At 48.2% G+C, this 12,541-nt stretch overlaps 1 protein-coding gene across 5 annotated transcripts in view; it reads right to left on the reverse strand.

Moving 5' to 3' along the window:
* LOC140387908 (SH3 and multiple ankyrin repeat domains protein 3-like) overlaps positions 1-12,541 on the reverse strand; it is a 1,536,301-nt gene that overhangs the window by 280,295 nt on the left and 1,243,465 nt on the right. For all 5 annotated transcript variants that reach the window (XM_072471211.1, XM_072471213.1, XM_072471209.1 and 2 more), the window contains exon 16: positions 10,248-10,323. In XM_072471211.1, coding sequence (XP_072327312.1) covers positions 10,248-10,323 — 76 coding nt within the window. The remainder of the gene's footprint in view (positions 1-10,247; positions 10,324-12,541) is intronic.

A 12,541-nucleotide genomic window follows, 5' to 3' on the forward strand; every position in this document is an offset into this window, starting at 1 on the left:
TGAAAGAATTACGTTGTTCACTGAGAGTTTGAAATTTCTTGTGAAAGAATTCAAGAAGTCTTAAACTTGAGACATGTGTGAAAACTTGAATATCATAGTTATGCATACTGCAGCTGCTAGCCTGTTCAGTAATAGTCTGTGAGATAGATGACATGTTACATAAAATACTGGCTCGTCAACCAGGTTGTAAACTGCAAATGGCGCTGGCATGGGCGGCAGTGCAAACAAAGAACTCTTTGAAAATGATTGGGGGTACAGCCTGTGTACAGCAGTAAACCCAAAGATGGTTTCAGTCCTATCAGATGCTTCCCACTGCTCTAGAAGAGATTAGCGTTAGCTCTACCTCTAGTCATCTGACTGCTTCGCATGCAAGCAGAAAGACCAGGGGGCACAGTCTGAGGATATGGGGTAGACTATTTAGGACAGCGATGAGGAGAAATTTCTTCACTCAAGAAAGTGGTGAGCCTGTGGAATTCGTTACCACAGGAAGCAATTGAGTCCAAAACATTGTATGGTTTGAAGAAGCAGTTAGATATTGCACTTAGGGCGAAGGGGATAAAAGGATATGGGGGAAAGCAGGACTAGGTTATTGAGTTGGATGATCAGCCATGATCATAATGAATGGTGGAGCGGGCTTGAAGGGCCGAATGGCCTCCTCCTGCTCCTATTTTTTCATATGTTTCTATTAAACATATGTTCCTGTTCCTGCGCTGTACATTTCTTTGTTCTTTGTTCTTTTGTTAAAGCTGAAGTTTCGGAGGCAAGGTGGTGAGCCTTACGGCACTGCACAAGGCCAACAGGAATTCCGTTTCAACGGGGAGAACTGGTATATTACAAAAGAAAAGTGGGGAAAGAATGGCCCCGGCAAAGTTCTAATCAGTGAAGGAAAAGCAGTAATTGCAAAGCATATTAGGGTCCGTCCTTCGAGGCTAATTGGTACTGACTATACCTTTACAGATTTTGAACAAGACATAAGAGTGTAAAGAGATGTGCATTTCACATGTGCACATAATGGGCAATTATGTGGAGCTGACTGTGGTAAATAGAGACAATGGTAAATTGACAATGAACAAAGTAACACTGGGTAAAGGATAAGGCTATTTCCTCAAGGACAACTATCCAAAGTAGGAACAAAGGTAACATTCATGGCAGAAGGGGCCAATGTGAGGAGGGATGCCACCATCATCGGGAGAGCAGGAAAGCTTGCTGGGAGATATAAACATTGGTTAAATGTGCAAGATGAGGGTCAGGAGACAGGAACCCTGGATGAGAAAAATAATGTAAGGATGTGGTCGTCCAGAATGTTCTGACAGTGAACCGGACAGAGGTTGAGATTCCTGGAAAAGATCACAAATTTGCAATCAGGACTCTGATCATGTGCAAGAAAGATCATGTAGCAGGAGTCCAGGAAGGGGGTGGGGAGGGGAAGTGGGGGGGGGGGGGAGTAGAGGTTGAAGATTAGCAAGAAAAGGAACTATGGAGCAAACTAGGAATGCCACTAGAAGCAGAAGACACGCTAATGAATTGGAAGATAAGATGATAAAAGGAAGCAAAATAAAAAGAGTTGGCAGATTGGAAAGCAGATACTTAAACTGCAGACAAGAGACAGCCAGCCTTCTTAACAGGTGATAGTGCACAGAAAAGGTGCTCTCTCACGGCACATACAAAGCTGAAGTTAGACTGGCAGCTCAGGGGTTTGATGAGAGACTTGGGGATCAAGATGTCAGGATGGACTCACTGATTGCAGGGAAGGTAAGCTTGAAGCCTCTTTTAGCCATTTTAGTGACATGCAACTGGGAGTGAAAATCGATGGCTATAAAAGCTGCAGGGTGAGAATTTCAAAGGGAAGAATATCTGAAATCACCTAACAAAGCCGGAAATCTGGAAGGAAAATTGGGGAAATTTTCTTTTTTTAAATTTAGAGTGATGTGTTATGTACTCTGGGATAACACAGGCTGCAACTCGATGGCAGCTTTGACCAAAAGATACTCCAGACTTTGAAGTAAGTTCAATGTGATTTATTGAACCGTTAGCACAGTTCTCTCTGAGTTCGACTCTCCTGCTAATCTTGCTATAGTAACTCAGTCTAACTAACCAGTCTGCTCTAAGCCACGTGGTGGGTGTGATGCTTCTGATCTGCCCCTGTCCTACTCTCTAAGTGTCTCCTGTGGAAAGAGACAGAGCATGTGCGCCCTGTCCTTTTATATGGGTTGTGTAATGCCCCCTTGTGGTAGTGTCACCTCTGGGTGTCTTGACTGCCCATTGGTCGTGTCCTATTCTATGTGTTCATTGGCTGTATGTCTGCATGTCATGACGTCTCTGGTGCTCCCTCTAGTGGTTATTTAGTTGTAGTGTATTTACATTAACCCCTTGTGTATATACAGTGATGCATATCACCACATAGAGCACCCAATTGATTTTTTCCAATTAAGGGGCAATTTAGCGTGGCCAATCCACCTACCTGCACATCTTTTGGGTTGTGGGGGCGAAACCCACGTAAACGCGGGGAAAATGTGCAAACTCCACACGGGCAGTGACCCAGAGCCGGGATGAAACCTGGGACCTCGGTGCCGTGAGGTAGCAAATCTAACCACTGCACCACCATGCTGCCCAAAATTGTGGAAATTAAACAATGCATTTATGTTCAGTTGCCTGGACAGCTGGTTTGTGATGCGGAGTGAGGTCAACAGTACGGGTTCAATTCCCGTACCGGCTGAGGTTAATCGTGAAGGCCCCGCCTTCTCAACCTCGCTCCTCGCCTGAGATGTGGTGACCCTCAGGTTAAATCACCCCCAGTCAGCTCTCCCCCTCAAAGGAGAAAAATCGGGTCTGGGGGGGTCCTGCCCAGTGTGATGAGGGGGGGGGGGGCTTGAGGACCCCCTAATGGGTAAGTTGGGGCTTGGGAGTGGGGGTGGGTGGGTACGGAGACCGCAGTGGGGGGTCCAGAGATCAGGGCGACATTTAGAAATGGTGCCTCGATGTCTTCCTGCTCCCAGTGCAGGAGATGAGGGTATGCACAGCCTCAGCCCTGTAGGCGCAGATAAACACCCCGCTAAACGTGCCCAAAACGGGACTCTGGCTTTTTCCATTAAAGTGCACCTGTGACTTTATGTGCAGAGAGCATGGGCTGAATTTGCTGCTTATCTGGAATCCTGGAGTAGGAAACCCCCCTGTTTTTGATGGGTGGTAGGTAGGACTGGGGTGGTATCCTGATGATGACTGCCAAATTAAGAGGCTGCCTTTGGAACCACCCAAACAGAGGGCTAGCAATGCTACCTCTAGTGGTGGTCATAACAGAAGCTGCATGACCAGGGAGATGGTGTCTCAATGCTGGGGTGCCCTCTAAGTCAGGAAAGTTGGGGTGTTGGTGATTGGGGCTTGGAAGGGTGGAGCACCAGCGCCTAGCCTCAGGAAAGGCAGGGTGGGGGCCTTCCATGAGCCACGGCATGCCTATTAAGGAGCCCCCCCCCCCGAACTGCGGCATGGCGGCTCCTCCTAATGTGGGCAAAATGATCATGAGGGCCGGAAGTGACATTAATTAGCCACAAATGGCTCAACTGGCAGTCCAATGGACAGTCAAGCCGCTAAATTCCCTGCTGCTGGCGAAATAGCATGGCAGCAAGGATCAACCCCCCCACCCACCCACACAACTATCCCGCCATTTAATGCTGTTCCAATCATGGGTGTAAGCTCACCACTGAGCCAATTAGCAGCAGATTCGGGAGAGAAATAATCTTTGATTGGATTGGAGGAGCAGCTTACACTCAGGGGCTTTTCTTTGTTTTCACAGCATGTGTTCCCTCTGCTTTTGGCCATGCTGAATCTCTCTCTCTCTTCCTCTGACACGAGTGCCAGCCTCTAAAAGGAGCATTGGGCTAAAGGCGGTGGAGCGGGCAAGGAAGGCCATGAGGAGCAGCAGAATCACAGCAGCCTGCCCTGCTTCCAGTCCACCCAAGGTGGCTGGGGTCCCAGACAGGGCAGACTGAGGAAGCACATCTTTTCACAATGCCCCAAATACCACCATGACAGCAAGATGCCCTAACCCCCGCTGGCCCTGTTGAGCGAGTCTGACTGAGACTGGGAGTGAGCTGGCCCCTTGACCTTCCTCCCCCCTGGAAAAACCTATCCACCGAGCAGACCAGGAAAGGAAGAGAACGCCAGGCTGGAAAGGCAGCCCACCACTGACCCCCGCTGTCATCTAAATTCTGCTGAGTTTGTGCACCATCAGAGGTCACCCCCAACTATTCCCTGGTGACCAGAACTTGGGTCTAATCTGTCTCACGCTAGCTCTTGTTTCTTTAGCAAAAAGACAAAAATCTGTTTGATGAGTTAACCCTGGTTAACTCTGCGGCCTGGTACTTTTTTTTATGGTCATTTTCATAATTTTGTTTTCTAAATTATCAATTTATTTCATTGACAGGTTTTTCTTTTGCAATTCATGTTGTGCCAAACCATGTCCTATTGAAATTTACTCATTATAATTCTCATTTGGGAACACAGCACTTCCGACCATGCAGCCTTCTGTCAGGATAGGGTTTCTTTTGTGCTCTGGTCTCTGGAGGGACTTCTAACCTAACAACGTAGCTCGAGTGCTGCCCACTGAACCACAGCTGGCACTTAGTGGATGGTCCACCCAGTGTAAAGTGTTGCAACGTCAAGCTGTTGGCCTCGCTCTGCATCACAAGCCAGCCGTCCGGACAACTGAGCTAAACTGGCCCCCAGAAGGGAGTGATGGCAGAAGAAACATGCTACTTTAAAAGAAATAAGGCTTGTGGAACCCCTACCAGTTTTCAGGGGAACCCACTTCAACTAAATTGCAATTTGAATGTTCAATTAAATTTCAATCTCTGAGTCCTCGGTCCTTCAATTTATCTTCCATAGTGTTCAAGATAAAGGTGAAATGCTGACCAGAGCATTGCACTGGACCAGTAGAACTTTTATCCTCCCGTTCTGTCCTCTTCTGCACTATTACTATGTGACTCATGCTTTCAGGTATTTAGCTACAAATGGGCTGGCGACTGTTGCCACGGAAACGTAATAAATTCTGAAATAGTCCATGTGTGGCCGGGGGGGGGGGGGGGGGGGGGGGGGGGGAGGTGCTAGGCAGGGAGTCTGCACAGATACAAAGTGGTCTACTCACAGTCCATTCCCTGCCTTGTTATCTTTAATTTAGTATAAATCCAAATAGGTTCAATTTTCTGTACCGTTAAGAACCCTCTCTGCCAATCACCTAGACATCTCTTGGCGAGGTTGTACAATTAAAGAATTGAGAACGTCGGGGCAGGTCAGGAAGTCCAATCAATCACTGAGGAAGGGGCTGAAGAGAAAAAGAGAGGCCTGGATTTGTATAGTACTTTTCAAGACAACCGCATGTCCCAGGCAGTTAAAGCCAATGAAGTACTTTCGAAACATCATCACCATTGTAGTGGAGAAACAAAACAGCTAATCTGCAGGGCAACTTCCAGCTTTGCCAAAAAGATGCACTGGGAATCCCCCTTGCAACTTCACAGGTCAGCGTTTGGCAGCAAGTTGCCCAGAAGTGCAAACATCCTCTGGTCAATTGACCATGCTGGGAACCATCTGAAAATACGATTTTAAATCTCAAACTTCAATGGTTTTAACCAGATCGCTCCAATTCAGAAAAGGTTGGAAGAATTAAAACCTCTTCTAACTTTTGGGTAAATTACCCTGATTGCCACCTGACTTGATCTGACCATCATCCCCCAAATCCTCTCCACTTACCTCAGGCACTTAACCTTGTCCCTGGCCTGTCCAATTTCACTGGGACCATTTTTTTATGGTAGCTATTGCCGTACAGAACGGGGGTGCCCTCTGATTCTCCTCTACTGCAATGGTGTTGATTGAGGAATAAATATTGACTGGAAACAGCAAATAATTCTCCTGCTCTTCTTTGAAATAGTGCCATTGGACCTTTTCTTTCTTACAAAAGTTTAATGGACTGAAGCTGATGGAGGAGGAAATGGAGCTAGGTGGTCATTCCATAGCAAACAGCGAGACAGAAGAAGAGACACAAAGTGGGGGGGGGGGCCTGCTGAATGGGTGACAAGAGTGTCTCTGAGGAACATGAGGCATAGTATTCATGTTTTTGTTATTATCATTATGTTCATGTGTCCACCACCAGTCACACGGAGCTGCCCACTTGTCGTTTGAAGGGTATGATGGAATGCACATTACTCTCTCCCTAGTCTTTGAGCTGCACAAGAGAGATGAGAGCAGGCAGCTCCAGTGACCAGGAGGCAGCCACCCACCTCTGCAGAGGAAGAGGGGCCCTCCGAGGGTGTATAGGGTGTACAATCACATAATTCTCCTGCATCCTCCACTAGTGCAGATACTCATGTTGGTGGCTATCCATTCTTTGCGAGGTTTTGGGGTCGCAGCCAGCTGAGCACAGCACCCAGCAGAGCAGTGGGCGGAGGCTGAGGGTATTGAGACTTGGAGGGCTGTGGGAGGGCAGGGTATTGGTGGTGTGCGTCAGATTAATGACATTTCTCTGGAGTGATCTGCAAGGTGGCACAGTGTGATTTTGTTTTATTTGACCGTGGGATAAGAGCATTGGTGGCAAGACCAGCATTTAGGTGGCACGGGGGCTGCAGAATGCTATCGCTTTATTTGATTTCATGAATCACTTAATGTTCTTGTATTACCTCATTGTGAGCCTCCCTTGCATGGATTGTGTTTGCTCCGGTGCCTGAGGTCTGTCATATTACAGATAGGCCTGGTCGGCACCTTTTCCATGTGTGATATTCAGCGAACCCCAATTAAAATCCATTGAACGGCACGTTTAACGGGTTGTTTCTTGGCACTGAACAGCACTTTGCCGCTTTCTGGCCTTGTTGAGAAATTCCTTGCAGTGAAATCAGACACCCTGGTGGTGCCAGGGGGAGTGCCAGGGCAGCACCCTGCTCAGTGCCCGGTCACTCGGGGGCCTTAACCTCCCAGCGAGACCCTCTTGAGGGGCCAACACAACCAGTTCACGGCTTTGCCGAATGGCTCATGTAAATATGTGCGCCTGGATCTTGCCCAGCGAGAGTGAGATTCCGTTGAATCTTGGGAGATGTTTCGGGTGTCCCAATGGAGGCCTCTCCCGAGATTCAAGGACCTCGTCCCAATACCAAGTAGAGTGCGATGAGGCCGCTGAATCGCGCCCCATGTCATCATTGTTAGAGGAGGTATCACACTGCACAATATTGATTATAACCTCACCCCTCTGCAGAGGCAAGTTGTGCAGAGACAGCACCCCACAACACATGACACCCTTGTTGGATCATGCTGAAGAGCACCACCAGATTGATCTCGGTATTTGAACTGCATCTTGAGAAGGCCTATGGCCCGCTTGATGGTTGCTCATGTTGTCTGGTGGCAGATGTTGTACCGCTCCTCTGGATCGATGTGTGGGATACTCGCAGGTGCCAGTAGCCATGTCTCCAATGAGTAGTTCATGTCACCCAGTTTCCATCCTTGAAGGTGTGCAAGGGAGCAAGGTCTGGTACCTGGCACTACCCCCGGGTGTCGAGGCATCGTGACTACTTCCCAGGAAACGTGTCCTGCAGGAAACGTTTGCAGTGGTCAGGAGAAGTAAAAATCCTTCCTGTTGATAATGGACTGCAGTTTGGCCTGTGCTAGTCTTGATGGGCACATATGTGCAGTCGATGACACGCTATACCCAGGGGAACCCTGAGATAGTCTTGAATCCTCTAGCACCCTCAATTTGACTATCTGTATTGGTACAAAAGCTTGTGTACTGGCTAACTCTCCTTGAAGATGGCACGGGGAACCATCCTGATGCAGGGATGAACCATCCTGATGGGGAACCATCCTGATGCAGGGATGAACCAGAGAGTGACATATCCCATCCTTTTCTCCAGTGGATTCCTGAAATTACCTTGATGTTTAAAACTTCAGTGCTACGGTGACCGTTTGTGCCATTGGCTTTAAGTGGACACCACTTGCCATAGGGGTCAACTTGTCTTCCATCGCAGACGATTCAGTGACGCAGACGATTCAGTGACTGCCCCACTATAGAGAGGCTCAGTGAAACCTGACCAATTTGATGAGAATCATCTGTCTTGTGCTGTATTTGTGACAGTTACATGGGATGCTGCCCTCTACCTCTGAGGAAAATCCATTACAAGTAATTGAAAGCCTCATTCGATAACCTAATGAGCTTATTCACAGTAACTTAGTGACAGATGTTTATCAACCTACTCCCCATATCCCTCCGACCCCACCTACCCATCTTCTCCCCATTCCTCCAACCCCACCGACCCATATTCTCCCCATTCCTCCAACCCCACCTACCCATCTTCTTCACATTCCTCCAACCCCACCGACCCATCTTCTCCCCATTCCTCCAACCCCACCTACCCATCTTCTTCACATTCCTCCAACCCCACCGACCCATCTTCTCCCCATTCCTCCAACCCCACCGACCCATCTTTTCCCCATTCCTCCAACCCCACCTACCCATCTTCTCCCCATTCCTCCAACCCCACCGACCCATCTTCTCCCCATTCCTCCAACCCCACCTACCCATCTTCTCCTCATTCCTCCAACCCCACCTACCCATCTTCTCCCCATTCCTCCAACCCCACCTACCCATCTTCTCCCCATTCCTCCAACCCCACCGACCCATCTTCTCTCCATTCCTCCAACCCCACCTACCCATCTTCTTCACATTCCTCCAACCCCACCGACCCATCTTCTCTTCAGATCCTTAGTTCCCAATACAATAAAGGTCAGGAACAGAGTAAAGCTTTCCCACATTTTCCCCGCTAACTCTTCCTGGTTGGGTATAGCATGGGTTATATACAGAGTAAAGCTGCCTGTACACTGCCCATTAACATCAAACACTCCCAGGGCAGGTACAGCACAAGTTAGAGATAAAGTAATTCTCCATCGACACCTTTTGCCAACATTCTGCATAGCTTGAACTCTGAAACGTATAAGCCTAATCCACCATTGGACGATTTTCAATATCTTACACCAGCCATTCGGTGAGCTTTCTTTGAGAGACGGAACTGGTCAGGACTGTAATCTGATTTTGTCAGTAATTTGACAGCGCATTATAAACTGGCAGCATGCAAAAATAATTTTTTTTTTGGTGTAGTGTAAAATGGGAGGCAAATTTGCTATGAATTTGTTTGGTATCACTGACGAAGGCCAAGTTTACTACCTCATTCTGTACTTTTGAAAACAAATATTTTTATTCTCCTTTTTCACATTTTCTCCCAAATTTACACCCAACAATAAACAATAATCAGTAACAAATGTAATGTCAATCCCCATATCAATAACGATCTCATCCTCCCACCAAATCCCCAAACAGCAGCCCCCATGTTAACATAAACAAATAACAAAAAGGAATCAGGAATCACCCATAGTCACCATTAACACACACAGTCCCCCTCCCCCCACACCCTAATGTTCGATGTAATCCAATTCTCGAAAGTGCATAATGAATAACGCCCATGAATTGTAAAACCCCTCCATCCTTTCCCTCCGTTCAAATTCGACCTTCTCAAGCGTCAAGAATTCCAGCAGGTCCCCCCGCCAAGCCAGGGCACAGGATCGGCCTTCGTGCGATCAACGAGGCGAAGGCTACAACATCTGCCTCCGCACCCGTTTCCAACCCCGGCTGGTCCGACACCCCGAATATGGCCTCCCGAGGGCTCGGGTCCAGTTTCACATGCACCACTGTAGAGATTACGCTAAAAACCTCCTTCCAGTAATTCTCCAACTTTGGACAGGGCCAAAACACATGAACGTGGTTTGCGGGTCCCCCCTCCCACAACGTTCACACACATCTTCTACCCCCTCAAAGAGCCGGCTCATCCTCGCCCTTGTGAGGTGTGCTCTGTATACCACCTTCAGCTGTATCAGCCCCAACCTCGCGCACGAGGTGGAGGCGTTCACCCTCCTGAGCACCTCACGCCAGAACCCTTCCTCCATATCCTCTCCCAACTCTTCCTCCCACTTTGCTTTGATCCCTTCCACTGGTGCCTTCTCCTCTTCCAAAATAGCTACGTAAACCGCCGACACTGCCCCCTTACCTTATTCTATACTTCATGAGTTGTATCCTCCCAATTCCCACGACTCATAGGGTCCATATTTTAGCTACGAGAGCCTACATTCATTGCATGAGCCTGTCCTGCACAAAGCCAACAATAACATGCTTTCAACATGCCCAATGCAAAAATATCTCCAGATAAATTAAGTAAGTCTCCTACCTGTGAGATGAAAAGTTATCATAGGATCCAACTGTATAATGCCTGAAGAGTCGCTTTGTCCGGTCTTCACGTGTTTCTGAAAAAAATGTTGAAGACTTAAACTGGAAAAGGGATGGTGAACAATAAGACAGCAGAGTAAAACAACCGAGAAAGGACAGAAACACACAGCAGTGAATCACTGAAACAGAGACAGCAGACAGCACAGTGAAACACAGGCTGGAATCTCAGCAACTTTGGGTCTCTGTTGGAGCATCTGGACCACATCTGGGTTGGCAGTCCAACCCTGCAAGTAGTGGGCAATACAGGCAAATTTACCAATGGCCCAGCCAATTAGAGGATGCCACAGGGGGTGACGTTGAATTAGGAAAGTGGCTGGGACGAACCGTCAGAAGCTCGATGTGATAGCCCAGTATTTAAAGCAACATCAGCAACATGCGCAGTGGCAGAACTGCGTTTTGGACGGAAGGAAAGGGGGGAGGAAAATAGATGCCAGGAGGGAAAGAGCAAAGGCATGATTTAAGGATGCAGCACTGAAGGTGCCAATGGATACAGCTCCTGGAAGAGATGCAGAATTAGGGGGAGTGGCATCCTTGGTCATACTGATGCAATGGAGATTGGTCAGGTGGCGTTACTACACCTATTGCTGATGGTGGTGCTACAGCAAAGTAGGGGGAAGGATTAGATATGACATTTGCAGCTGGTTCCAGTACGTGACGGAGAACTATTCACTGATAGGAGAAATATGATTATCAGTGAAATGTAAAGCCTCATTTCTCTCAGCTTTGTGTCAAGCTCATCATAGTCTTTTATCTCATATACTATAATTTAAAAAAAAACGTATTTTATTACAAACGGGTATAAAAAGTTACAACACATCATAATAATCGCTTACTGTCGCAAGTAGGCTTCAATGAAGTTACTGTGAAAAGCCCCTAGTCGCCACATTCCGGCGCCTGTTCGGGGAGGCTGGTACAGGAATTGAACCCACGCTGCTGGTCTTGTTCAGCACTGCAAGCCAGCTGCTTAGCCCACTGTGCTAAACCAGCTAAACAATTCGGAAAACAGGCTTCCCAACAAATGACTATACAGCTTGTACAAATTTTTCCAGTTTTTCACCCTCCCTTCCCTCCCTGTGACAGAGAACACCTCAAACATGGTCACGAACATCCCCCACCTTGCCTCAAACCCTTCCACTGAACCCCTTAATTTGTATTTTATCTTTTCCAGCCGAAGGAAATAATACAGGTCACCCAGCCAGGCCGCTACCCCTGTTGATGGCCACTCCAATAAGATTCGTCGCCAGGCAATCAGAGAGGCGAAGGCCACGACATCGGCCTTCCTCCTGTCCATGAGCACCGGCTTCTCTGATATACCCAAATATCGCCACCGATGGATCCTGCTCCACCTCTTCCCCCACTGCCCTCGCTAGCGCCGAAAACACTCCTGCCCAGAATCTCTCCAACTTTCCGCAGCCCCTTCATATATTATCATGACTTGGAAGGACATCGCCGTTCCTGCCATACCTAACAACACATCGGAGCACCGATACTAGATGGACTGTAACAGTTCCAGAAGAAGGCTAACGGCCACCTCCTGAAGGATTGATCGGGATGAGCAGCAAATCCTAGCCTTGCCAAGGGCGCTCGCATCCATGAGTGAAGGAACTTTGTGAACCAGGGGGTGCATGTCAGCAGGGGGTGGGGGGGTGGGGTGAAGTTACCCCGCCCATCAAATCAACTTCAGATCATGTCCCCCTCCTCCTCTGAAAGACGTAGCCATTGACTCCCAATCTTATTACAGAAGCTGCCCCTGAATATATGCAGCTGGGTAGTCTTTGCGAGGAGCTCTCAGGTAAACTGGAGGACACCTGCCACGAGCATCCAGAGTGTCCGGGTCTGGAAATGAGCAGGTTGCCTCCAGCTCTGCTGCAGGCATAGGGGTAGCAATGGCTGACATAGTTGTAAACATGGCTGGATGAGAGCATTATGGTTTCTCTGACATGTATGGGTGCATAATAGGTGCCGCTGAATGTTCATGCTCCACCAGAACATCTTCCTTCTTCCATGAAGCCCCCAACATCCTCTTGCACAAGCTCCACCCCTCTTCAAAATGCTAAGCGATGCAGGGTGGAGGATACCATCACTATGTGTGGAAATCCTTAGATGCGTATAACAACGTTCTTCCAGAGTGGCAGGCCACCTGAACCACATTGAGGGACAACACTGAGACTAAGGCTGAGGAGGGACAACACTGAGGCTGAGGCTAAGGAGGGACAACACTGAGGCTGAGGCTAA

Source organism: Scyliorhinus torazame, chromosome 13, assembly GCF_047496885.1.
Source record: "Scyliorhinus torazame isolate Kashiwa2021f chromosome 13, sScyTor2.1, whole genome shotgun sequence".
Lineage (NCBI taxonomy): Eukaryota > Metazoa > Chordata > Chondrichthyes > Carcharhiniformes > Scyliorhinidae > Scyliorhinus > Scyliorhinus torazame.